The 23334-nt window shown below is 32.4% G+C and overlaps 3 protein-coding genes across 4 annotated transcripts; 1 reads left to right on the forward strand and 2 right to left on the reverse strand.

Annotated features, from left to right (window-relative positions):
* Window positions 1–373: 373 nt before the first annotated feature.
* On the reverse strand, window positions 374–16929 carry LOC115874118 (anaphase-promoting complex subunit 2). The gene is made up of 8 exons (XM_030889211.1): window positions 16261–16929; window positions 16064–16199; window positions 15843–16005; window positions 15527–15785; window positions 15132–15286; window positions 4714–5262; window positions 649–884; window positions 374–589 (listed from the first exon to the last, which is right to left on the reverse strand). The coding sequence occupies exons 1-8, from the start codon at window positions 16842–16844 to the stop codon at window positions 389–391; spliced, it is 2283 nt and encodes a 760-aa protein (XP_030745071.1). The 5' UTR covers window positions 16845–16929; the 3' UTR covers window positions 374–388.
* Window positions 16930–17086: 157 nt separating this feature from the next.
* Window positions 17087–18225, forward strand: LOC115874119 (anamorsin homolog). The gene is made up of 4 exons (XM_030889212.1): window positions 17087–17291; window positions 17363–17728; window positions 17790–17920; window positions 17981–18225. Exons 1-4 carry the CDS (start codon window positions 17159–17161, stop codon window positions 18092–18094), a joined length of 744 nt encoding a protein of 247 aa, XP_030745072.1. The 5' UTR covers window positions 17087–17158; the 3' UTR covers window positions 18095–18225.
* Window positions 18226–18359: 134 nt separating this feature from the next.
* Window positions 18360–21962, reverse strand: LOC115874120 (glutathione S-transferase 1-like). Of its 2 annotated transcripts, none has more exons than XM_030889213.1 (3): window positions 21914–21962; window positions 21608–21808; window positions 18360–18726 (listed from the first exon to the last, which is right to left on the reverse strand). In XM_030889213.1, the coding sequence occupies exons 2-3, from the start codon at window positions 21668–21670 to the stop codon at window positions 18391–18393; spliced, it is 399 nt and encodes a 132-aa protein (XP_030745073.1). In that variant the 5' UTR covers window positions 21671–21808; window positions 21914–21962; the 3' UTR covers window positions 18360–18390. The 2 variants fall into 2 exon arrangements, with proteins under 2 accessions (XP_030745073.1, XP_030745074.1); XM_030889214.1 differs by having other exon boundaries at window positions 18360–18723; window positions 21914–21959.
* Window positions 21963–23334: the final 1372 nt, after the last annotated feature.

Raw genomic sequence — 23334 nt, forward strand, 5'->3', positions numbered from 1 at the left:
TAGTTATGGACAAAAGAAACGCATTTTCTATTTGACCTTTTTAAAATAAATTGGAAGTAGCGTTTTTTAATTCAAAAATTGCACCGTCCCTAGTTGAACCTGCAGTCCTAAAAATGTTTTTCACATTTTTCGGCAAACAGACTCATAGGCGTGCGGGTGAAGTTTCCACCTGTTAAAATACTGTATAGAAAAAGGTTCTGATTTTACAATGAAGACTGGCTGACAGTTATTACTTATTACTAATAATACTTGAATATACTATATTGAATATACACTATATTTTAATGATTCTACATCAGTTGTTAAATATTTCATTTGAAAATTAATAAAAAAATAAATAAAACTTTTTTTTGCAGTAAAATAAAAGGAAGTGTAGTTTAAATATAGTTTATTTTGGTAATTTATATACACCATTAGCAAAAATTAATTGTCTCTCTCTTACTTTCCTATCTAAAAACACTTTTAATTCGGACTGACTACACTCAGTTGTAGGCCCTTGAAAAGCAAACATTTTTAACATATGATGAATCCTTTCAAGCGGCAAACTATCGAGATTCAGTAACATCCCAAGAATATATGACCAAATGTTCTAAAAAATTATAAAAAAATGATGTAAATACACTAAAAACACACTAAAAAGAGTTTTACCTGTAATTCTTCCTCTTTCTGATCCTGTGCACTGGCCATAGCTGATTCTGATTCAAATTCCTCGACATAAAACTCTTCTTGAGGCGCTGTTTTATGTTCGACTGCCTCTTGGACACTGAAAACATCGAGTTGTGTTTCAGTGAGGACACTGTGAGACAGCCAGAAGCCTATTTTACGTCTCAAGATTGTCGGAGGGCATTGCATTACTTTACTTAATTCCTCCAATTCCCAAGTATCTTAAAACAATAATATTAAACTGGTGATATCTACAGAGTGATCCACTCTCCAAAAAAATCCTTTATGGGTATTTCGCCACTGCACTGCAAGAAAATCTACAAAATAGAATAGTTATTTTTTGTAAACACTTCTGGCGTTAAACCTAAACGGACACTGCTTGTCAGAAGTTATGTTTACAGTTATACAAATTTGCCTAACAAAAAAAAATGCTTAACGTTTCGGAAAATTTATCTAGCAAGCAAAAAAAAGTCTCGTCGGAAGCAAAAAAAATACAAAGAATAAAGAAAAAAACTATTTAAAATATTTAAATTCAACTATTCGAGAACACTTTACTTTTTTAAAACAGATACGTCTACAAGAAACCGTTGACGTTCTGTTAAAAGGACATTATATCAAGTTAAACTTCAAAATTAACAATTATTACTACCTGATAACAATTACTTAATAAGGTAAAACCAAAAAGCCCCAAACTTTCTGTATGATGATTTTTAAATTTTACGTATGTTATGTTTATTTATGTTATGTTCTTTAAAATCAAAGAAGCGATTGCCATACATTACTCACATCTACAGATGCATGAGCAATACATTTATTTTTATTAGATTGAATTAAAAAAGCTTCTTTTATTTTTCTTTTAGAGGCTATCGCTTCTTTCCTTATAATTTTGGCGTTATTAAAATTTATTCTGTGCCATGTCCCATGAATGCTGACAAATCTTAGATTTGTGAAAATCTCCCTTTCTTAAATAATCTTTATGTTCTTTAATTCTAACATTTAAGGGTCTAGATGTTTCACCAATGTAAAATTTATCGCATTGACACGGTATTTGGTATATTACATTTTTTGTTTGTTATTCTATATTCATTGGTTTAGTATGTGATAAAATGGATCTAAGTGTATTTTGTGTTTTGAAAGATGTTCGTGTTATAATATTTTCCTATCGTTCTTATTTTTTCCGAAACGCCTCGTATGTATGGAATTGTAAGTTGTATATATTGTGTATTGTTATCATTGTGTCTTTTATTTTTATTATTTTATTTTGTAGATTTTCTTGCAGTGCAGTGGCGAAATACCCATAAAGGATTTTTTTGGAGAGATGAATCCGCCACATAGGTATAGACATTTTTTAGTGATCCACTGTACAAAAAACTTCACATATCAAGATTCCTATTTGACTTAAATAGTACAGTGTTCTGAATTCGATTCTCATTATTGGGATGTTGGAAACTAGATGAGATGAGTTAAATGGAGGCAAAGTTACGCAATTTGATGATTAACAAAATTCCACCTTAAAAGTTTAAAAATGCCGAATACTTTTATAATTATTACAGGATATATGTACAGGGTGGACCATTTTGGTTGTTTCTATAGGGTATCTAGAAAAAAACAGTGAGAAATATTCAAATTTTGATACTGCAGTCTCGGGTTCTTTTTTTTGAAAAAATCACAATGGCGCAAATGGCGGATCGTGGCTATCTTGATCGGTTTCGAAGCTACAGGGGGACTCTCAAATTTTGTACTTTTTGGAGATGTTCGATAGTTTGTTTATTTCAACAACTACGCAAAAATGAATTAAACATTCTAAAGGCACTTTTCTGTGTGGTGGCGTAGTGAGACATTTTTCCGAGGGGCGTCTCACTTGGGTAAAAATGTACCTGTACTGCCAAAATATCACTTTACTGGCAGTGACTGCAAAGAAGACTGCCTATGACTGCCATGTAATTATTATATGCGACTGCCGTAAGACTGCCAATGACTGCCAGCGACTGACAAGAAAATGTACATGTAATTCCAATAGTGAGACATCCCTCACATTTTTCGAAAAAAATATTTCTTTAAATAATAGAGAACAACGGCCTACAATTTGGCATGAGCTTCTCGAAAATATATAACACTATATATGTATTTTCACTATTAACTTTAAAATTCCAATTTATTTAAAGATATCGACTTTCCTCTTGGTAGGTCATGCCAATTAAAGAAAACAACCGAATATCTACTTTAAAATTAATCCATGTATTAGCAATTAAATAAATTCGAACAATACGAAGCAAATAAAAAATAAGTGTGACAGAAACAAAAGAACATATTTTAATACAAACTCAACAGGTTACTTCAATCGTGCTTCTAAATTAATATAAAAAATAAAAACACAAAGGCTACATTAAATGTTCAAACTGCTGCCCATTATTATCTAGACGGAGTTGGCTAGCATTTCAAATGTGTATGTTGGTTACACTTTGCAAAGCCACAACAAAACTATCTTGTAACTCTTCTAATGTTCTATTTGCATTTCGATAAATTTCGTTTTTCAGAAGGCCCCAGAGAAAGAAGTCCAAGAGAGTGATATCAGGTGACCTAGGTGGCTAGGATTAAACTCTATTTTCTGACCTTTTAAAAAGGGCTGGGTTTGGGTTGCTCGCGCTCAAAATACCGCTCAAAATATAAATCAGCTGCCATTTGCTTATGTTTGTTAGACTCAATATATAACATTCTAACATATTATATTTCTCAAAATTTTCAAATTTACTCATTTTTTTATTATTTAAAATACACACACTTCAATCTGTTCAAATGAAGTGTCCATCAAAGGTATGTCCCGATCACCATAACAACCGTTTACTTTGTTACTCGGCGCGGCCTACTACTAATTGGATATTTTAAGAAAAAATTAAAATGTTGAGTTATCATAATAGTGAAAATAAATATAGAGTGTTATATATTTTCGAGAAGCCCATGTCAAGCTGAATCAGGAAATTTAAAAATATACAGGGGGTTATAATTAAAAAAAAAGAAGTATAGTTAATATCTAAAAAAATATTTTTTTTCGAAAAAGTCTGACTACGCCACTGCATTCAGCATAGAAAAGTGCCTTTAGAATGTATAATTCATTTTTGCGTAGTTGCTGAAATAAACAAACTTGATCTCCAAAAAGTAGAAAATTTGAGAATCCCCCTGTAGCTTCGAAACCGATCAAGATAGCCATGATCCGTTTGCGGTATTGTGATTTTTTCAAAAAAAGAACCCAAGACTGCAGTATCAAAATTTGAATATTTCTTACGGTTTCCTAGATACCCTATAGAAATAACCAAAATGGTCCACCCTGTACAGGGTCGCTGATATGTATGGAAACGGTCGATTATTAGGTAAAATATACAAGGTACCGCAAAAAGTTAAATACAAAAGATATAGGGTTTTTAAATGTCTAGTAGCTAGTAGTACATTTAAATATACAGGGTCGGTCACAAAGTTGTGGCAAATCAAAATTTATTTTTTGTTAAATGCAGCCCCCTGTACATTATTGCATATTTCAATTCTTCCTCCAATTTTAATCAATAATCGTAATACGCATAATGTACCTAAATTCAACCATTTCCGAATTATGAAGCTTTAATTGATTATGAAATGTTAAACGAAAATTTTGTAATTTCCAGACTTGATATATTCTCATATAATAGAATAATATTCAGAATTTTAAAATTTATATGGTGGCATTTTTATCAGCGTCAAATTGCGCAACTTTTCTAGTTTTTAAGATGCCAATAATGAACTAGAAACTGGGACACCCTGTACACACATATCTTTATAAACAGAGCTGCTATTGATTTAAGTTGTGACAAAAATGACTTGACTATGATTTTAGAAATGATTTAAGACTTAAGTCTTTTTATAACTGACTTGTTGCAGTTCTGTTTATAACACATTCAATCATTGTCATTCAACATATTGTGTAAAAAGATTCACAGTAAAAATTTCAAGTAGGAAACCTATGAAGCTTTTACAATACAGGGGTTCATTTTGTATTAAGAAAAAAGAAAAGAATATTACCTTTATCTTGAAAATGCATCAGTATAGTTGCCTGAATAGGCGAAACGGAAAAATTCACTTTTCTATCATTCAGCTCAATATCCAAATTGACCACTCCCAAATGATTTTTCCAGCAGAGCGTTCTACTGCCTTTCAGCGTTTCAAAACATGCAGTAAATTTCTTCATTTGACTCACTATATTTTCATGCAATTCCAACTTTTCATCTTTGAACGGTGGCCAAAATTGTTGAGAGACTATCATTGTAGACAAAGGTAACTCAGTTTCTGAATATTCCGTATCCTCCTTGATTCTCTGGTTAATTCTTTTCGAATCTGCGATATCTTTTAACATGACCTCACAGAAATGTAATTGGGAGTCGCCGAATCGTAGTTTGAGTAGCTCTAAATACCTTATTTCTTTCTCTGTATCGCAGGTGTACTGTGACAGTAGTCTGTCAGCAAGAAGAGTTCTGTATTCGTTCACAAAAAGGTCCTTACTGCCGTAAATGTTTACTAACATCGAAATTATATCGGTGTTTCTTCTGCTTGTGCTGTATTCTTTAGGAGAACCTAAAATAAATGTTTATATTCTTATTATTATTAATTTTCATGAAAAAAAAAACTAAAAGATACAGCACGCCACTGTTTCAGGAAAGGAAGTTTTGTCCCCGTAATAAGAATGGGATGTTTTTCCGATATATCGTTAACTATCGATAGTTATCGGTATATCGAATAACAACAGATAGTTTCAAAATTATCGATATATATCGATAATATATAGTTTATAAAGCTCGATACTATTAGATTTATAGAGTTTTAAAAGCTCGATACTATTAGAACAATTTCTGATAGTCGATTATGCTGATCAACTTTTTTATTAACCAAAATACAAAAATTTAACTCAAATCGGTAACCCAGCGACATCTATAGAATAACGGATTAAGCTTTTTTTTGTGAACGGACTGTTGCGTGCAAGGCAAGTCGCATTAGACGGGAGTGGTAGAGGGCCCTCGTGCGCTTAACGGTATTTACGATTTCTCGGGGTTCCCAAAATCATTTAAAGAATGTAAACAAACCAAAATCAACGTATGTTGTACGTGTATCGCTTAAAGTTTTGGCACTTTTGGTTTAAAATCATTAATTTTCTTTTGTGAGAGAGTTCAGTAGAGGTTTTAAGTAGTTATTAAAGCAAGTTTTTTAACACTTTTTGTTGTATTTGTGAGTTTAGTGTTTAATTATTATGTGAAACATTTTAAATAATATTTTGCAAGTGATAGATTTGTAATGTTCAGATTAATAGATATTTGAAATTTAGGTGTAATGGTATATGTTGGATAAAAACACCGATCAATTTTCATCAAAAGGGTAAGCTCTAACTTAATATTTAAAGATTATAACTGTTGAATGAAACGATTGAAAAAAATTCCTAATATGGCGAAAAAAGAAGCTCTTATAATTTATTTTTTCAGCCTACTCTAATATGAATAAATTTAGTTTTCGCATTTTTCTATAGAAACTTATGGCGGGTTTCTACAACATAATCGTAATGTTGCGGACCCGTGCCGTGTGAACTCAGCCTTAGGCCTGGCCACTCGCCTATGACTCATACGCCCAGCGATGCCGACATTCTAGAACGAATAAGAATTGACTAGACAAATCTGGATTGTCTGTTTCTCTCCTATATAAGCAGACGCCGGGGCCTAAGGAGGACAGAGATAAATAACCGATCGACGCGTACAGTTACAATCGCCGCGCTAATTCAAAATAAATTTCTGTTAGATAAATAATTAGATAAATTGTAAATAAGTTATAAATAGTTCTTTAAGTCTTTTATTCTAGTCTTCTAGTCTCGTTATTGTTTTTGTTAATTAGTGTTAAATAAATTGTGTTTAAATAAATTGTGACTATCCACACGGAACCGACGAAAAAAACGTAACAATATGAAAGATAAAAATCATTTTCATCCCATTTCACCTCCTTAGGGGTAGATTTGAAAAAAGTACTGCGATAACAAAAGAGATATAAAAAGGTATTTAAATAAAGCCTTATTTAAGTACCTCTTTGCAAACCACGTTTTTTTGCATTATCTTTATATATATATATATATATATATAGAGTTGACCATGGGAAAAGCAATCGTAGCGTAAGTCCACTCCAGCTCTACTTAAAAATTGCCCTTGAGCTTTGTTGATTGTCAGCGTTTTCCCGAAAGACTAACCGTTTCTTAAATAACAAATATTGTAATATTTGAGGGGCGTTTTCACCCTCTTGGAATTTGACATTCGAGAAATCCCTCCTTAGCAAACCTCTACACCCCCCAGTCAATCCGTTTACCAAAAATCAGCTTTAAACGTCAAGCAGTTTAAGCAGAATCGTGATTACTCAATGGTCATATTTTATGAAACACCCTGTATAAATTTTTAAAAAATCTTAAAATATGTAAAACAACAAAATAAAATATATGTGTTTAAGAGTTAAGAGTTTTCGGAAAAAAATTACCGATTTTTAAATAAAAAATATTCTAATATTTGAGGGGTGGATTCACCCCCTAGAGTTTCGACAAATCCCTTCTTATCGAACCTCTACACCCTAAAGTCAATCCGTTTTCCAAAAATCGTAAATTTAACTGTTTTTAAATAAAAAGTATTGTAATATTTGAGGGGTGGTTTCACCCCCTTGGAACTGGAATTTCGAAAAATCCCTTCTTATCGAACCTCTACATCCTAGAATCAACCTGTGTGCCAAAATTGAGCTTCTTACGTTGAGTGGTTTGAGCAGGATCGTGATTAATTAGTGAGTCAGTCACTTAAGGATTTTATATATTGGTATAGATTTTTGCGTTTTTCAAATCTGGCACTTCTAGTTTGAATTCTATCCTGGTTTCTGTTAGTAACTGTTTGTAATAGTCTTCCCACTTAGTTTACTGTTTTGCTTTTCGTCTCTTCTAAGGTTCCTTATTGTCTTCCACTCTTGTACCTCGCATGTATCTTTTCACTCTCTCACATTTGGTTTCCCACATTTCGTTTTTGCTTTTAAATACTACGCGTTTAACTATTCTATTTAATCTTGCATATTCTGCTCTGTTCTGGTCGCTGTGGGTACTAAACCATCTCTACTAGGATCGATTTTTTCTTCTATAAACTTTTTTAGGTTTTCAGACCACCATTCTGTTTCTTACGTTGTCCGTTTTTCTTTATCATGTTTAATGTCGGGTATTATGGTGCGTTTAGACTTGAGCACGCACGCACTGATCATCCGCGAATGCTCAAGTGTAAACGACTGTGCGCGCACGCTTACTCCGAATCTATCTGTGCGCGAGCAGACGCGAACGTGAGCCGTCTGGTGTCGGTTTTTGGTCCGTGTTCAAAGGGATTTTATGTGTGCGCGAATGCTCAATTTGGACCGGCAATTTGTTTGTCTGCGTTCGTGCCTACGTGTGTGATTTTTTTTCGTTTTCTTTATTAAAATTATGGAGTGGATCAATGAATCTTCGTTATTATTAATTGAAAAATATGAAAAGTTGCCTATATTATGGGATGTTAAACATTCTTTGTGTTATTAAAAAATAAAAAAAAAATATAACGCATGGCAAAACCTTGTAAATAAAATTAATATTGAATATGTCGATATTAATGAAATTGCTATTTTAAAATTTGTATTATTGTACCTTTTGTTCGTAATTTTTGGTGTTATTAAATTTTGTCGGGCCTGGTCATTCTTGTAAAATTTTTGAACTGGTCATAGCCCTTCTCAGACACTAAGTTGTTGCAGTAAATTATATCGATTTCTAAAAATTTGGGTTTGCCACCAGCGACGATGTTTTCGAATTTTCTTCTTTTTAGTAATTAAGCTGTGCATAACAAAGACTGCAGCCTCGACTATTTCTTGGTCGTCCATTATTTTCGCCAACACAACTCTGCTGTGCGCGCACAAATGGATCACTTCATTCGTCGAAAAATGAGTATTTAATTTGAACAGAGCCGAGAGCGCGAACGAATGCCGTGCGTGCACGCTCAGCTCGTGCGTGCTCAAGTCTAAACGCACCATTATGTGCGTTAGTTTATTGAAAAACATCTTTTGTTATAGGATCAGCATCGTCGCTAGGGGCATATACTCCTATTATTATAATTTGTCGGTGGTCTTTGTATATTTCGATTTTTATAATTTGTTCGTCTATTCTCAAATTTTTATGTTGTTTTTTTAGTATTTTGTGTATAGCTACCGAAACGCCTCTTTTTGTCCTAGTTTCCTTGTTTATACCACTAAATATGTGGATGTATTCTCCCACCGTCTCTGTTCCTTTGCTTTTCTTTTTGATCTCCGTTGTTATGTTTTGAAACATAAATTCTACATATAATTACTTACTACAGTTGGGTGTTGCAACAAGAAAATCCAACACTAATTCGCCACAATACACTAAAACTCTTTACTTTTAAACACTGGACGCGCATTTCTCTACTGTGTTATCATCATCAGCAGATGTTCAAAATTCATTAATTTTCAACATATGCTATTTCCAACATCATCAAAAAATATGAAAAAAAATATAGGAACTTATTTTCATATTTTTTGATGAGGAATTCATGAGTTCATATTTAAAACTGTCGCAAGTTAATGATATTAAAATGTTTTAAAGGTTGCTATTGGACTTGGATCAAGGCAAATTAATAAAATGGCATTCATCTCACCAAGGAAACCGAAATCGACAAAATATCAAGACACAACTTTTAATCGGTATTAAACTGCTTACACTATTTCTCCAACAGGACAAAAAAAGTCAGTGGCTTACATGCTTTTTTTAGAAAAATATTCCAATGATAACCCACGAGAGATAGCTCATCTAGGATTCTAAACCTGTATAAACAGTAGCAGATACTAACAAATTTATTCAGTTATCTTAAAAATTCAAAAGGTCCTAATTCTCGCGCGTAATTTTTTCTCACTTAGTAAGGCGAACGGACGCATTTTTCCAGTCGAATAAATTGAGCGATCGGATCGATAAAATAGTTCTTTCAGAAGACTCAATTTGCTAGCTTCGCTCTCTCTCAACGAAGCTCATGCAAAAGCGGAAAAAATCGAACCAATTCGTTGTGATAAAGGGTGCTCTTATCTAGGTGCACGATGTAATTTTGCATCGGCTTTATCAATGGTTGGTGACCCTTTTCACGGTTTGGCTCGTAATTTATCCTATTCGATTTGTTCCAGTATGTATTTGAAAAAGAAAAACAGTTGTTTTTCTTAACCCTCAACTGGGGTGGTGAATTTTTGTATCGCTTATGGCCTTCTCTGGGGTCCAATTTTTTTTCAGTTAAAAATAAATGAAGAGATTTTATAAAAAGTTTGTTATTTTATCACTGTTTACAATAAATTCAAACTTGTGAACAAACAATTTCATTAATTTTCAATAAATTAATAAGGACGGACACAAAAATAAAGTAAAACGCATTTTTTAGGAATTTTTGACAACAGAAATATAACTTGGCTAAGAAACCCATAGAAATTAAAGACATATATTTTATGATTTTCTCTTATTATTGAAAGTAAAAACAACTGATGTGAAGCTAAAGTAATAAACATAAATTATTTTCTACGAAACTGCATAACTTTTTCAAATACAGTTCATGCTAACATAGGATCTGCAGTTGCCACATATGGATCATGCACATTTGATTCATGATATTTTTGATTTTTGTCATTTCTTCGTTGACATATACCACATCTCTTTCTTTTCTGTTATTAATAATTCAATTTTCTCTCTTCTATAAGTAAGAGATTCAGAATCGGAGTTATGGTTACTCTTCGAAGAAAAATAATATGCCTCGATGATCTTGACATCGCTTAAGTCTCTGTAAGTTCATCAAACCACTCAGTTAATGCTTCCTCAAAATTAGCGTTCCCGTAATGCCCATTTTTTGAACTATCTACCATACTAATAATGAAACATTCCTGGCGTGGTGGTGCCATACAGACCCCAATAAAATTTAAACCCCTGCATGCTTTATTAAAAATGTGAAAAATTTTCATAATACTCAAAAAAGACCAATAAAAAAGGTTGAAACACCAGAAACGCTACTCCATATATCTTACAAAAATATATCAAATACATTGTCCTCTTTACCTCGTCCTATTCTTCCTATCCATCCTGATTTATATTTCGTCATCCTGCTCAGTTCTTTTTCAGAAAAGTGATATATAATTCCAATACGGCTCCGCTTTCCCGATATCCTTTAAAGAAATTAACAGGATGCAAGGCACGCAGACACGGCAAGGCAACAGACCGGTCTTATGAAGTGTGACGGCACAGATGGCGGTGACGGCCCGAGCGGATGATATCGAATATGGGGAGAAAATTCGAATGCAAATAAGTATAATCTTGAAGGTGGCGTCTGTAAGACTTATGGGTTATTTATTATTGAAATACCTTTTAAATAACAGTATTTTAATATAATAATTGAACGTAACAGAATACAGAAATATTCGTATGGTACAATCAATGTCGGTCTATCGACTGGCTCTCCCTATTCATCCGCCAGTCTCTCTCCGAAATCCTAACATAAACAAAATAATCTTAATGGGTCTACGACAAGGTCCCATGCACGTTGGCGTTGACGTAAGCGGAGCGCTGCATCGTCTGCGTTTTCTTGAAGTTAGTAAATTTTAACTTTTTCATAGGCAGCGTGTTTCTGGGGTTTGAACCATAGAAAATATAAAATAAAGGAGTTGTCATTTCCATAGTCAAAAGTAGGCAACACGTTTAACGAGGATCGATTGTAGCGCACCCTTGAGCCCTAACTGAACTAATCGAAATATGACAGACCTTATCGGTAAAATAGGTATCTGCATTGCCTACCACAAAAAAGGCGGGCTGTTTAAATATGAATATAAAATTTTATGTATTTTTTAAAATATTACGAAATTAAAACTGCAAAAATATAACGAAAGTTTATTTTTAAAAACGGAATATTTGAAAAGTATAAACTATTGTAGACTTTTCAAATGCTTACAGTTAAATGCTAAATTAAATTTGATAATATAAAACATATATGCTGAATTAACTTCGAGGGGTAAACTCCTGATGAATTTCTGTACACTAATGCCAAGGTAATGCCAAATAATTTAGTACTAATACCAATAATGCCACGAAAATGCCAACATCTTGTACACCACCAAAATACACCAGCGATTTACCCTTCGATTTACCTATAGTATTATAAAACGTATTTAACAACGCCACTAACAAAGCATATAAGATCGCAGGGTTTGCAATCTATGCTATTATAACAGATAAAGATTTAAATAAGATATCATCAAAAATTAATTCACCTTTAAGTTGGATTTATAAACTCAGCAGTCAGCAGTTGAAGTTCAGTTGATGTAGCAAATGTTCAACACTATTAAATGAAGGCGCAAATTTATAGTCAGTTCGTTTTACGTTCACAGAGTTCAGAGATGGGCAATGTCTTTACATATCGAACTTGCTTTGCATGATACCCTTTCCTGGATCGTGTTCAAATCACATCATCGGCTGAACAAAATATTACATGATGATGGCAAAACACAGCACAAAATATAAAGTTCAAATCATAGAGAAATATAAGGTCTCTGGTTCCTCGGAAAATAAAACTTCGTCCATAATTTCTGTACGCACAAACACAAAACAAACGAACAAAGTTTATGCTACACAAAATAATAACAAAATTCCAAAATTCAAAACAAAATTGTAAACAATTGCAAAATACAAATAATTTGCTGTCATGTCACTTGTCATTCTTGTAATGACACGTGACAGGTAGCAGGTGGCGACGCTTTGGAGCCCTAACTGAACTATGCAACATTATGGCCAAGTTAGACAACCTTTCAAACACTCTTTTATTTTAGTTACTTTATGGGTTGAACTATACTACCAGTTAAAATATTTGCACTAATTTCTGGGACACCCTGTATATATATGTATATATATATATATACCTATCGATATATTAATAGCATTTTTGTAATCATGGATTATTGATAACTATGGATATATCCAAATTTATTTCTGCGGATATATTTTTATTTACCTTTTTAAAAACCTGAATATTAGTGGAACATTTCAAAATTACAGTTAAAATAATGTATATGACATTTTTAGTTTTACTTAAAATTTCATAAGGCCGCTTTTTATACCGTATGATAAAAAAAAACGCGTCCAGTTGACTTGGAAATGACGATCGATGACATTCCCTATATAATTTTACATACCTTGCTGGTCATGTGGTCTGGATTTTAATGCGTATGACAGAGAATAATATAAAAAACCGGTTGACAGACAGAGAGAAAAAATCAAAAACGGCGTACAGTGTTGCCGGTTTTTACGTTTGTACGAAAATGTATGTAGAAAATATAAGCTATTTTAAAAACTTTCATGTATACTACTGAAATGAAGATAATATATCTAAGCTAAATATAATCTATTACAGCTGTAGTAAAATGAGTAACTAATCGTGAAAAATAAAGTTCCAACCCTAGATGCAACATTTTTCGTAAACGCCTACTTGTGCGGTTTGAAATTTTGATGCAAAATCCGTCAATACTGCATAAAAAATGTATCTACCCAATTTTTATCTCTTTTTAATACATTTGATTTTCCATTATTATGGAAATATATTATATTCCATATCGTTATGATCAACGCCAAGATGTCTTTGTGTGCTTCATAGATTATCAGAAGGCTTTCGACAACGTTAAACACGATATTCTCCTAAACAGACTACTCGAGATAGGAATATACGCCAAAGACATTAGAATCATACAGGAACTATATTGGAACCAAACCGCGGAGATAAGAGCTAACAAAAATTTATCCACAGACACCTTCAATGTGTGTAAAGGAGTCCGCCAGGGCTGTATACTGTCACCAATACTTTTTAATATATACGTCGAAAAGATATTTCAAATGGCCCTGGAAGGAGAAAGTGGAGAAATTAAGATTAACGGAGTTCCAATTAACAATATAAGATATGCAGATGATACGGCAATCCTAGCACCAACTTTAGAGGATCTCCAGCAAATAATAAATAAGATAGAGGACATGGGAAATCGTTTCGGTCTTAAAATCAACGCTACCAAAACCAAACTTATGGTAATAGGACGCCAGCCTATAATCAACACCGCATTGACGGTGGATGGAAATATTATAGAGCGAGTACCACGATTTAAATATCTAAGTGCAATGATCAATGAACCATGGGACTGCGATGAGGAAGTTAAACTTAGAACGAATTATGCAAAATCAACATTTTTTAAACTTAAAAACTTTCTATTAGCACGCAGTCTCCCGCTAGCACTTAGACTACGGGTAGTAAAATGCTACATATGGCCCATCTTACTATACGGAGGAAGAAAACAACATTCCTAGCTAAGAAACATACGGGATTGGTGTAACATCAGCGACGCAGCCACCATATTTCGAAGAGCCGAAAACGGCACTCTACACATTGTATGAAGAGTACAGACAATCGCCAACGTGCTGCTAAGCACAAGGCACAGGAAGAAGACGCGGTGTGGACAATTTGTCTCAAGTTTGTTTTGTCAGAATTCCCCATTTTTTTGTCACAAGTTTGTTTTGTTTTTGTCTCAAAATTGTGTTTACTTTTTGTCGCCTTAGTCTTGACCCGGCATTAGAAGTTTCGATGACCAAATCGGTATAAAATTAAGTACAACAATCTTTATTTTATAGCCATCGTTGACGCGTTTTTTTCTCTCGATCATATTGTACTAGATCATGATACAAGGAATACAAGGCAGTTTGATATTGCGCAGGTTGGTCACTACGTCACAGGTGATAAACGGCACCATTGGTCGGCAAGCTCTGCGCGCCAATTTCAAATTGTCAAACAGATTGTGTCATCTGTGAAATTTGATTGTGTCAAAATGTGAAAATAATTTTTCAAATGTCAAGCTCGATGTCAAAACATAACTTTTGGGGTTATGTCCTAATTCTTCCCTATTTTAGGTCTTTTTTTTATTAGTGGCAATTGAACAATATGGACTGTGATATGGATATTTTTTGTATGGCGTATGACGTCACAGGTAGTATGCGCAAACTTAACGAAATTGGAGCCGCTATCGATCATACCTTGTTTTCTTTGTATCCTGGTACTAGATACTAAGGACTAGGGATGGATTTCGGGTGAAGGGAGGGGATTAATAACTATCGATAACTAAAACATATCGATAGGTAAAATCCAAAATCCATTATCGCCCATCACTAGTAATAAACAGCTTTCAGAAAAAGACAACAACCATAGGCGTAGGCAAATTAATTCAGTCAGTGAATGTAAAAAAATTTATTAAAAATGTAAAAAAGTGTAAATTCAGGGAATGTATTCATTCTTTCATTCATTATCGAATTAAATCTATTACAAATAGAAGAAACTGTTCAAATTCAGTATGCTTACCTTTAGAAGGTGCTGCATCAACAGGATCTGGTACCCAAGTTTCCCAGTTTTCATCCTCATCATCTATGGGAGTATTTTCATCAACAGGCTCGCCCCTGTTTAACTCTTCAGCTAAATCGCTAGGGCCTTCCTCAGTTAAACTACTAACTACGCATCTATAAATATGTTTAATTGTCTGAACAAAAAGCTCAGTTGCCACCATGTCAAAAAAATAAGTAAACATTGTATTTCTGGTGCAAATACCATTATTATTGGGCATAATTTTTATCCATTAAATTTAGTTTTTTTTGTAAAAATAAACTCCAATAATGTGATCAAGAAATTTTCTAATACATAGTTTGAGTCTAATTTTTGCTATTTCCAACATTATTTCAAGGAAAATATAAGTTATTTACCTTACTGTATCTTCTCTGCTTCTCAAATACTGATGTATTGGCTGAGTCACAGTCTCCAGTAGAAGTCCTGAAGGATCCAAAACCCTTAACGACCTAATAGTAGCTACATAAGCTGTTAATATATCTATTGTACTAACACCTGGATGTAAAAGCCTTGTTTCCATAGCTTTCTGAAGTTTTGTTGTAAGCATTGGTTTGAGATCTGTTCTAGGCAAGCATAAACGTACATCTTCCAATGCAGGAAGGGATTCAGGGTATTCTTTAAAAAAGTTAGAATAAAAATGAACGAACTCATCAAAAGAAACTAATTATCTACCTATGACAATATTAAACAACTGATTAATTCGTAGTTTTGTGTAAGCATTATACAAATAGTCTACGAGCTTCTTCTCAAACATCTCCATATAATCATTAAGAGGTTGGTAGGAGTCAAATGAATATATTTCTTTAAGCCAAGCAATTACAATTGAATGCAACCACTAAAAAAATACTCAAAATTAGATGAATTATTAAAAAAAATACCTAAGAAGTCTATACCCTTTCTAAATTTGATATAAACGAATCATAATTATCTTTGCAAATCTTCTGAATATGTGAATAAATATAGTTATGACACAAATTTGTCAAAGTTTGACCAACTAAGGGCTCGAGCAAAGTCATTTCTCCAAGTTTACTAAAAAAAAAACAAAAAATAAGAATTGATTAGTTAAGAGTAAAAATCAAAAACAACCTACCTGTTTGTTTCCTGAAACAAATTTAAACAATTACAAAAAGCACTTGCTTGAGAACAAATGAGACACAACATAATAATTTCGTTCTGATCTTGCATTCTTAAAGCTGTTTCGTAGAAGTCCTTTGTAATTGTTTGATAATCTACTTGAAGTTGAGCGAATAATGCTGATCTTAAGGTTAATTTCAAAAAATTATATATAGTTTTCTCGTTGTAGGGGACCTCAAAGAGGTTTGTTCGTTGCCTAAATATATCTAGGGTTAATATTATATTATTTAACCTTTTGTAGTTATTATAAAGCGTATCAACAGCAGTATAAAACAATTCAAAGCCCTTCTTGTTATCACTATGATCTTTAAAATAAGACCAAAACTCGGGGACCACTCTATTCCATAGCTCCTTTTCGATTTTTTTGCATACAAGCGCTTGTAAAGGCTTTTGTGTTTCTGTTTTTTTCACAAAGTTGCAAAGTTCTTCAAATTCTACTTGTTGAAAAGGTTCCTCGATATAATTGTTATCTTTTAATAATGGAAAAACTTTCTGACAAATTGACCATGTACTTTCATTGTTTAAAAATTCACCTTCCATTTTTTTTATTTATAGGGGTAAATTTATATTTATTTACAATTTTTACACTGTTTATGTTTTCTTTGCCATACAAATTTAACCTGACTTTTTTTAGTACAGAAATTGAAAGCAACCAGTAAAACAAGCTACTCATATACATGTTGTATATGATTAACATTTAAATTGAATCGATCTATTTTTTAAAATTGGACCATCTCTAGTGTTTTTTTTTAATTAAAATAGCTTTAATCTATGGTCCAACTGTCAAAAGTCAAAATAACCAACAAAAATTGTGATCGTTTAAATATCGTAAAAATTCAAGTTAAATTGAAAAAATGCATATTTTTGATAATTTAAATGTAACTGAGCCCTTCATAGTGGTGTTTCCTGATAATAAATCTGTAGAGGCCCTAAGTGAACTTAAGAAAATTAATTCCAATAATACATGTACTTTAGAAACAATAGGAGGTAAGATTCATGCCCTCTGCAATGAATTGCAATTTTTTATCAGGATTTAAATGTTTTATTTTATATCTTAGAGAAAGAAAACAATTCTGCAATAAATGTTGTGATATCGGATTCCGTAAAAAGTCTTTCATCAGATATACTTCAGAAAGCATTTAAAATATTGAAGCCTGAGGGAAAAATCTTAATTTTAAATACTTCAGACTTTAGTGATGTTGAGTTCAATTTAAAAGTTAGTGGATTCACAAATGTAGTATTAAATGAGGATAATATAACAGCTAGTAAACCCAAATATGCCGTTGGGTCATCTGTGAAACTAAATCTGAAAAAGCCTGCTGTGTGGAAGTTAGATGACAATGATGAGGAGGAAGATTTAATTGATCCAGATGAATTACTAGATGAGGATGATTTAAAAAAGCCAGATCCGTCTACATTAAAAGGTTCGTTGTAAATGTTAAATTTTTGTTAAGATGTTATTGTTATTTTACATTGAAATTTTAGTTTGTGGTACAACTGGGAAACGTAAGGCATGTAAGGATTGCTCATGTGGATTAGCTGAAGAATTGGCTGCTGAGGCTCAGAGTGGTAAAGTTGTAGATACAAAAGATGCTCCAAAGTCTTCATGTGGAAGTGTGAGTAATTTAAGGTTTTAAATATAATTGGTTGGATTATATTTTTGTTTATCATTTTAGTGCTACTTAGGAGATGCCTTCAGGTGTGCCACCTGTCCATATTTAGGAATGCCGGCATTTAAACCAGGAGAAAAAATCCAACTAACTACAACTCAATTAAAAAGTGATATATAAATGTTTTATTTCAATTTTAGTTATTATTTATTTTCTGATGATTACAATAATTCAATAAATAGGTGTGCATAATAAACATGCTTATATGTACATACAGGAACAAATAAAACACAAAAAATGTTTTTTATATAGGTAGATTTGTGCGTTTATAATATTTTTAGGTATATACCGATAAAGATGCATAAATAAATAAACAATAAATTAACAAATGCTTATGGATCATCACAAGTAAAAGTAGTCCATAGTGTTTAGAGTAAAAATTGTACAAAATATCACAAAAGTGTTCACAAGAAGTGCTATTCGCATAGTTCTTTTGTTCGGGGTCGGCCTAGTTTTAATTCAACTAAAGCATCGAGTTTGTTCAGTCCGTTTCCATTCGAGGATTCGTAATAGTCCAAGTTTTTACACGTCCGGTACCACTGTGATAAGTTGGGATACTTCTCTGTTGATATAGGAGTTATAACGGTTGCAGTACTAACTGTTGCGACACAACAGAGATCTGCTACAGTTAAGCTGTCTCCGGCGAGGAAGGTTGTGTTTTCTAGGAACCCGTCTAGGAGTTTGTAGGATTCCGTTATGGCACTTATCTTCTCGGTGGGGATTTCTTTCTCGTTTTCTATAACGATCGCCTGCTAGAAAAAAAGGAATTATAAGCTGTAAAGTAGGATATTTTATGAGGACTAAATTGATGGGCGACAAGATTAAATAAAAATATTTGATACTAAGGTTTTACGCTCTCTGAAAGGAAGGAATATACAGGGTGGCGCCTCTCATACGCCGCAGAGGCTCCAAGGAGAACGACAGTTTGTATTGAAATGAAATTTTGTAAGCATATGTAGGTTAATTGAGAGCATTTTTTAAAAATATAGAGAGTTCTACAGGGTGTCCCCAAAAAAAGTTACATATCAAAGTTGTGTATTTTGTAACGGAACACCCTATATATTAATTGATTTTCGGATTCTGAGAGAAAAATAAAGGTGAGTTTTATAAGAGAAGTATATGACTAAAATGTAAGGTTTTTGACATATTTAACATTTTCTAGAAATTAAGAACAATTTTTAAATTACAATAAAAGCTACCAAAATGGGAATTTAACTGGTATAGCCTAATATGTAGTTAAATTAACTATTGTACTTTAAATCAAATTAAAACTTGATCCAAAAAATTATACAGGGCGAGTCAAAATTAATATTGAACATTGGTCACCTTTAAAAACATGTTACTCTTTTATTTTAAATGGAATACCCAGTATATTATTCCGATATCAATGTAGAATTCATGTTTCTTCAAAATACTATTAAAGTTGCCTACCTCTCAAACAAAAAATTTCCTAGATATTTTCATTTACATGGTTTGATCTGAGTAGATCTTTTTTTTATTTGATAAAATCTAGGTGGCTGCGATATGTCTGACGTTACTTCGACATAGCTGTCTAATTAGTCCAACTTTAACAACTAGTTAACATATTGCGTCAGCTAAAAAAAAATCTCAGAAATTTGCCGAAAATGCAATCCTACATCAGAGAGAATTGATATGATTCTATTAATTGGTGAATACAGTGTGCATTCACCAATTATAGAATACTTAAATGCTCTTGATTTTATCTAGTCTGTTTTTTTTATGGGGATATGTTAAAGACAGTGATTACAAAACTCGACCAACTATTGTCGACAACATCAGAGAAATGATTGTAGCTGCTTTTCGAGGTAGAACTCCACATACCTATGTCTTTTAAAATGAAAAGACCCTTTTGAAAGGACAATAATTTTATACAGTTAACAGAAAAGGAATCATTTTGAGCATTCGATTTCATCTAGCTAATTTTTGTCATATAATTATAGGTTTATATCTAGTTTTAATACTATAATAATTAAAATATGGTTTAAACGTGTATCTTTTTATTACCGTTAAAGATTTTACTCTACAATCTTTAATTTTTGTTAAACTAACAAAAGGTAACACAGCCAACTAGTTTTTTTCAAATAATAAAGATCTGCTGACGCAAAATCATAAAAATTATAATCTCTAGGAAAATTTTTGTCTGAGGGGTAGGCAACCTTAATAATATTTTGAAGATATATAAATTCCCCATTGAACATCTGAAAAATATACTGGGTGTTCCATTTAAAATAAAGGAGTAACTTGCTTTTAAAAGTGACTAATGTTCCATATTAATTTTGTCTCACACTGTATAACTTTTCGGGTCAAATTTCAATTTGGTTTAGCATACAATAGTTACTGTAGCTAAATATCGGGCTATACAAGGTCAACTAAAATTTAGGTAGCTGTTATCGAAATTTAAAATTTACTCTTCATTTTCACAAAATGTGAAATATGTCAAAATCCTTAGATTTTAGGTATATGCTTCTTTGATAAAACTCACCTTTATTTTTTTCCTAGAATCCGAAAATCAATTAATATATAGGGTGTTCCATTAGAAAAAACACAACTTTGATGTGTAACTTTTTTTGGGGACACCCTGTAGAACTCTCTATATTTATAAAAAGTGCTCTCCATTAACCTACATATGCTTACAAAATTTCATTTCAATACAAACTGTCGTTCTCCTTGGAGCCTCCGCGGCGTATGAGAGGCGCCACCCAACAATAGTTGTGATTTGTGATCGTCTGAGGAAATTTTTACAGAAATTATGAGTAGGTTTTTTTTCTTTATTGTAGATAGATTTAATCCAAACTAGTTTTTTATCGTGTGTTTTATTCTTGTCTATTTATTTTCAAGAAGTTTGGGTTGCATCAAATCATAACGGTCAAAAAAGAATTGATTTTATTCAGTATTGTTTTTGCCCCCAGAAATGATTATATAATTATTTTTATTGCTACACGTGTTTCATAGTTATAAAAATATATTATTATATTTAAATTTCTCAATAATGTACTTGTTAATAAAATATTGGCTATTTGGTCAAAGATTATCATTAATTTTTTAAAAAGTTTTAATAAATATATTTAGGCAACTCAATAAACACCCGTTGGTGGGAGAATTAAATATTTTGCATTGAAAAATATGTTTCTAGATACAGGAAGTTTCCACAACAGGAGACATTAAATATGTTTTTCTTTTGTTGGCATTTAAAATCGAATTCCATTATTTAACTCAAATTTAACTAACTTACGATTATTTATTAAATTAAATGGTAATTAGTAATTAGATTGCCTATTTCAGCGATGTTACAGGCGCTGTAGTGTGAAAGCAGCATATTATTTATTTTTTTTGAGATTTTTTTGTCCAATTGTTGAAATATTAAAAATAAACTTTTGGCATAGGTGCCGTACAATGAAATTATTTTATGACCAAGTGGGCTTTGCCTTTGACAGCTATAAAAAAGACGAATTTTGTTGTCGTGTGTGTTAAAATTAAGTTTTACACAATTTATGTTTATATTTAGTGCGAATTTGAGGAAAAAACTAGGTCTATGGTGATTATAGTGGAACAAAATCAGTGAAAGTGATAAATCTATAAATAAATAAGTGAATTTAAAGCGAATTTCCTTACAATAACGCTGTTCACTCTAGGGCATAGGGTGTCCGATTCAAAAAACAGTTTTTGGTCGACCATGTCCTTTCTTTCCGGATCTTTCGGATAGAGATTGTCGTCGAGGCCGTATTTGTGTACCAGGTGGCCCAAAATAGCGTGCGTGTCCCAGCTGATGTAGTCCTCGTCCACTAAGGTAGGTACCGTATGTTCTGGATTGATCTGAAATGAATAGTATTGTTTATATAAATATGGATTTTAGTAATAACACCTTATAGGATACCTAATCTGTGGTAATAAGTAGGGTTTTTACAATAATATACCTACCTAGGTACCATATACGAACGAAAAAAAAGCGGCGTCAAAGACGGCTGGGGAAATACCATCGATATAATAATTTTGGCGAGGTCGAACCCTAGACGTCATTGCTTGGCGCTTACTGCCAGTTGGCTTTAAGAAGGTCTTAATTTATTTTTATATTTAATAAAATGATTTTTAGATGGTGTAGTTTAAAATTAGAGAAAAACATTTTTTTGGTAATACCGTATGATCGAATAAAAACGGCGTCAGCGATGGTTATGAAATAAAGATCGCTGTCATTTTATATGGGAAATGTCATCGATTGTCATTTCATAGACGCCGTTTTTATTCGATCATACGGTAGATGAGCGCCTGGAAACGTTCTATTCCTTTTTAATCTCTCTATAATTTAGTGTTAATTTTTGAAAACGTAATTATATTAGCATAGAAACGTCGTGGTTATGATTTTTAAGGATTTTTAAGACTTTTTTTAGGAACCGTATTTTCACGTTTTATTTAATTTTCTCTAAAACAGTATGGAAATTTGGAAAAGAATAAACAGGATTAGCCATTTTAGAACAAGCAAAAAAAAATTATGAAGAGTGCATTTTTCTCAAAATGTCAATAATAAAAATGTTTTTCGTCTTGTAAAAACAATCAGTGGACATACTGATGTATACTTTCCAATCGACCCCCGTATAAAAATAATGTACTGAATACTGAAATGTATTTACTTCTGAAAGCTGGCTACTATTAAGAGTGGCAAAAAAACATTACACGACCAAATAGCATAGAATAGTTGGTGGATGAATCACCTTGATCATCTATCTGTACTTAGCAACGATGCGGTCGCCTACTTGCTGTAAATTATTTTCTATGATGTATAGTGCAGACAAAAAAGTTGATGCCAATGCCCAGAGACCTAGGGAGATTCTCCAAAAATTGCTAGAATTTATTTATTTATTTCAGAATAAAAATTTTGTGACTTTATTCACAGATTTGAGTTATTTAGAAAAAAAAATTAAAAATGGCTAAAGTCTATGATGAAATCCCTGCAACTCATTTGTGTACAGTATGTCCCCGGATTGTATTTACAAAAGGAAAAACATTTTTAAGGTTTTCGCTCGTTTTAAAATGGCTAATTTATACTTTTCCAAATTTCCAATTTCCGTTTATTTAGAGAAAAATGTATAAACATTACATGGTTGATTTTTTTTTATTTCTAATAAGCAAAACGCGTTTCTATCCTAATATCATTTAATTCTCATTCATTGACAGATTATTATTAATTTTGATTATATAGTGCAATCAGTGGGGGGCCATTATAGGCCTCTGCCATAGAAAAGGTGGTGTAGTAGTAATTTTTTAATATATTGTTAAGGTTTAGGTCTTGATGAAAAATCCAAGTTTTCGACCTTGGGGCGCGACCGCTCGAGCCGCCTTCTTGA

This window comes from Sitophilus oryzae, unplaced genomic scaffold (assembly GCF_002938485.1).
Source record: "Sitophilus oryzae breed Bouriz unplaced genomic scaffold, Soryzae_2.0 scaffold_1227_pilon_pilon, whole genome shotgun sequence".
Classification (NCBI taxonomy): Eukaryota; Metazoa; Arthropoda; class Insecta; order Coleoptera; family Curculionidae; genus Sitophilus; species Sitophilus oryzae.

Excerpts from the sequence above, each read along its gene's own strand:
- LOC115874118 (XM_030889211.1), bottom strand. The coding sequence starts at position 16,844 with ATGGAAGGTGAATTTTTAAACAATGAAAGTACATGGTCAATTTGTCAG. Across the intron at positions 16,200-16,260 it reads TTGTTTCAGGAAACAAACAG|TAAACTTGGAGAAATGACTT; the intron begins GTAGGTTGTTTT and ends TTTTTTTTTTAG. Across the intron at positions 5,263-15,131 it reads TGATGCAGCACCTTCTAAAG|GTTCTCCTAAAGAATACAGC; the intron begins GTAAGCATACTG and ends CATTTATTTTAG.
- LOC115874119 (XM_030889212.1), top strand. The coding sequence starts at position 17,159 with ATGCATATTTTTGATAATTTAAATGTAACTGAGCCCTTCATAGTGGTG. Across the intron at positions 17,292-17,362 it reads TACTTTAGAAACAATAGGAG|AGAAAGAAAACAATTCTGCA; the intron begins GTAAGATTCATG and ends TTTATATCTTAG. Across the intron at positions 17,729-17,789 it reads AGATCCGTCTACATTAAAAG|TTTGTGGTACAACTGGGAAA; the intron begins GTTCGTTGTAAA and ends TTGAAATTTTAG.
- LOC115874120 (XM_030889213.1), bottom strand. The coding sequence starts at position 21,670 with ATGGTCGACCAAAAACTGTTTTTTGAATCGGACACCCTATGCCCTAGA. Across the intron at positions 18,727-21,607 it reads CTAGAGTGAACAGCGTTATT|CAGGCGATCGTTATAGAAAA; the intron begins GTAAGGAAATTC and ends CTTTTTTTCTAG.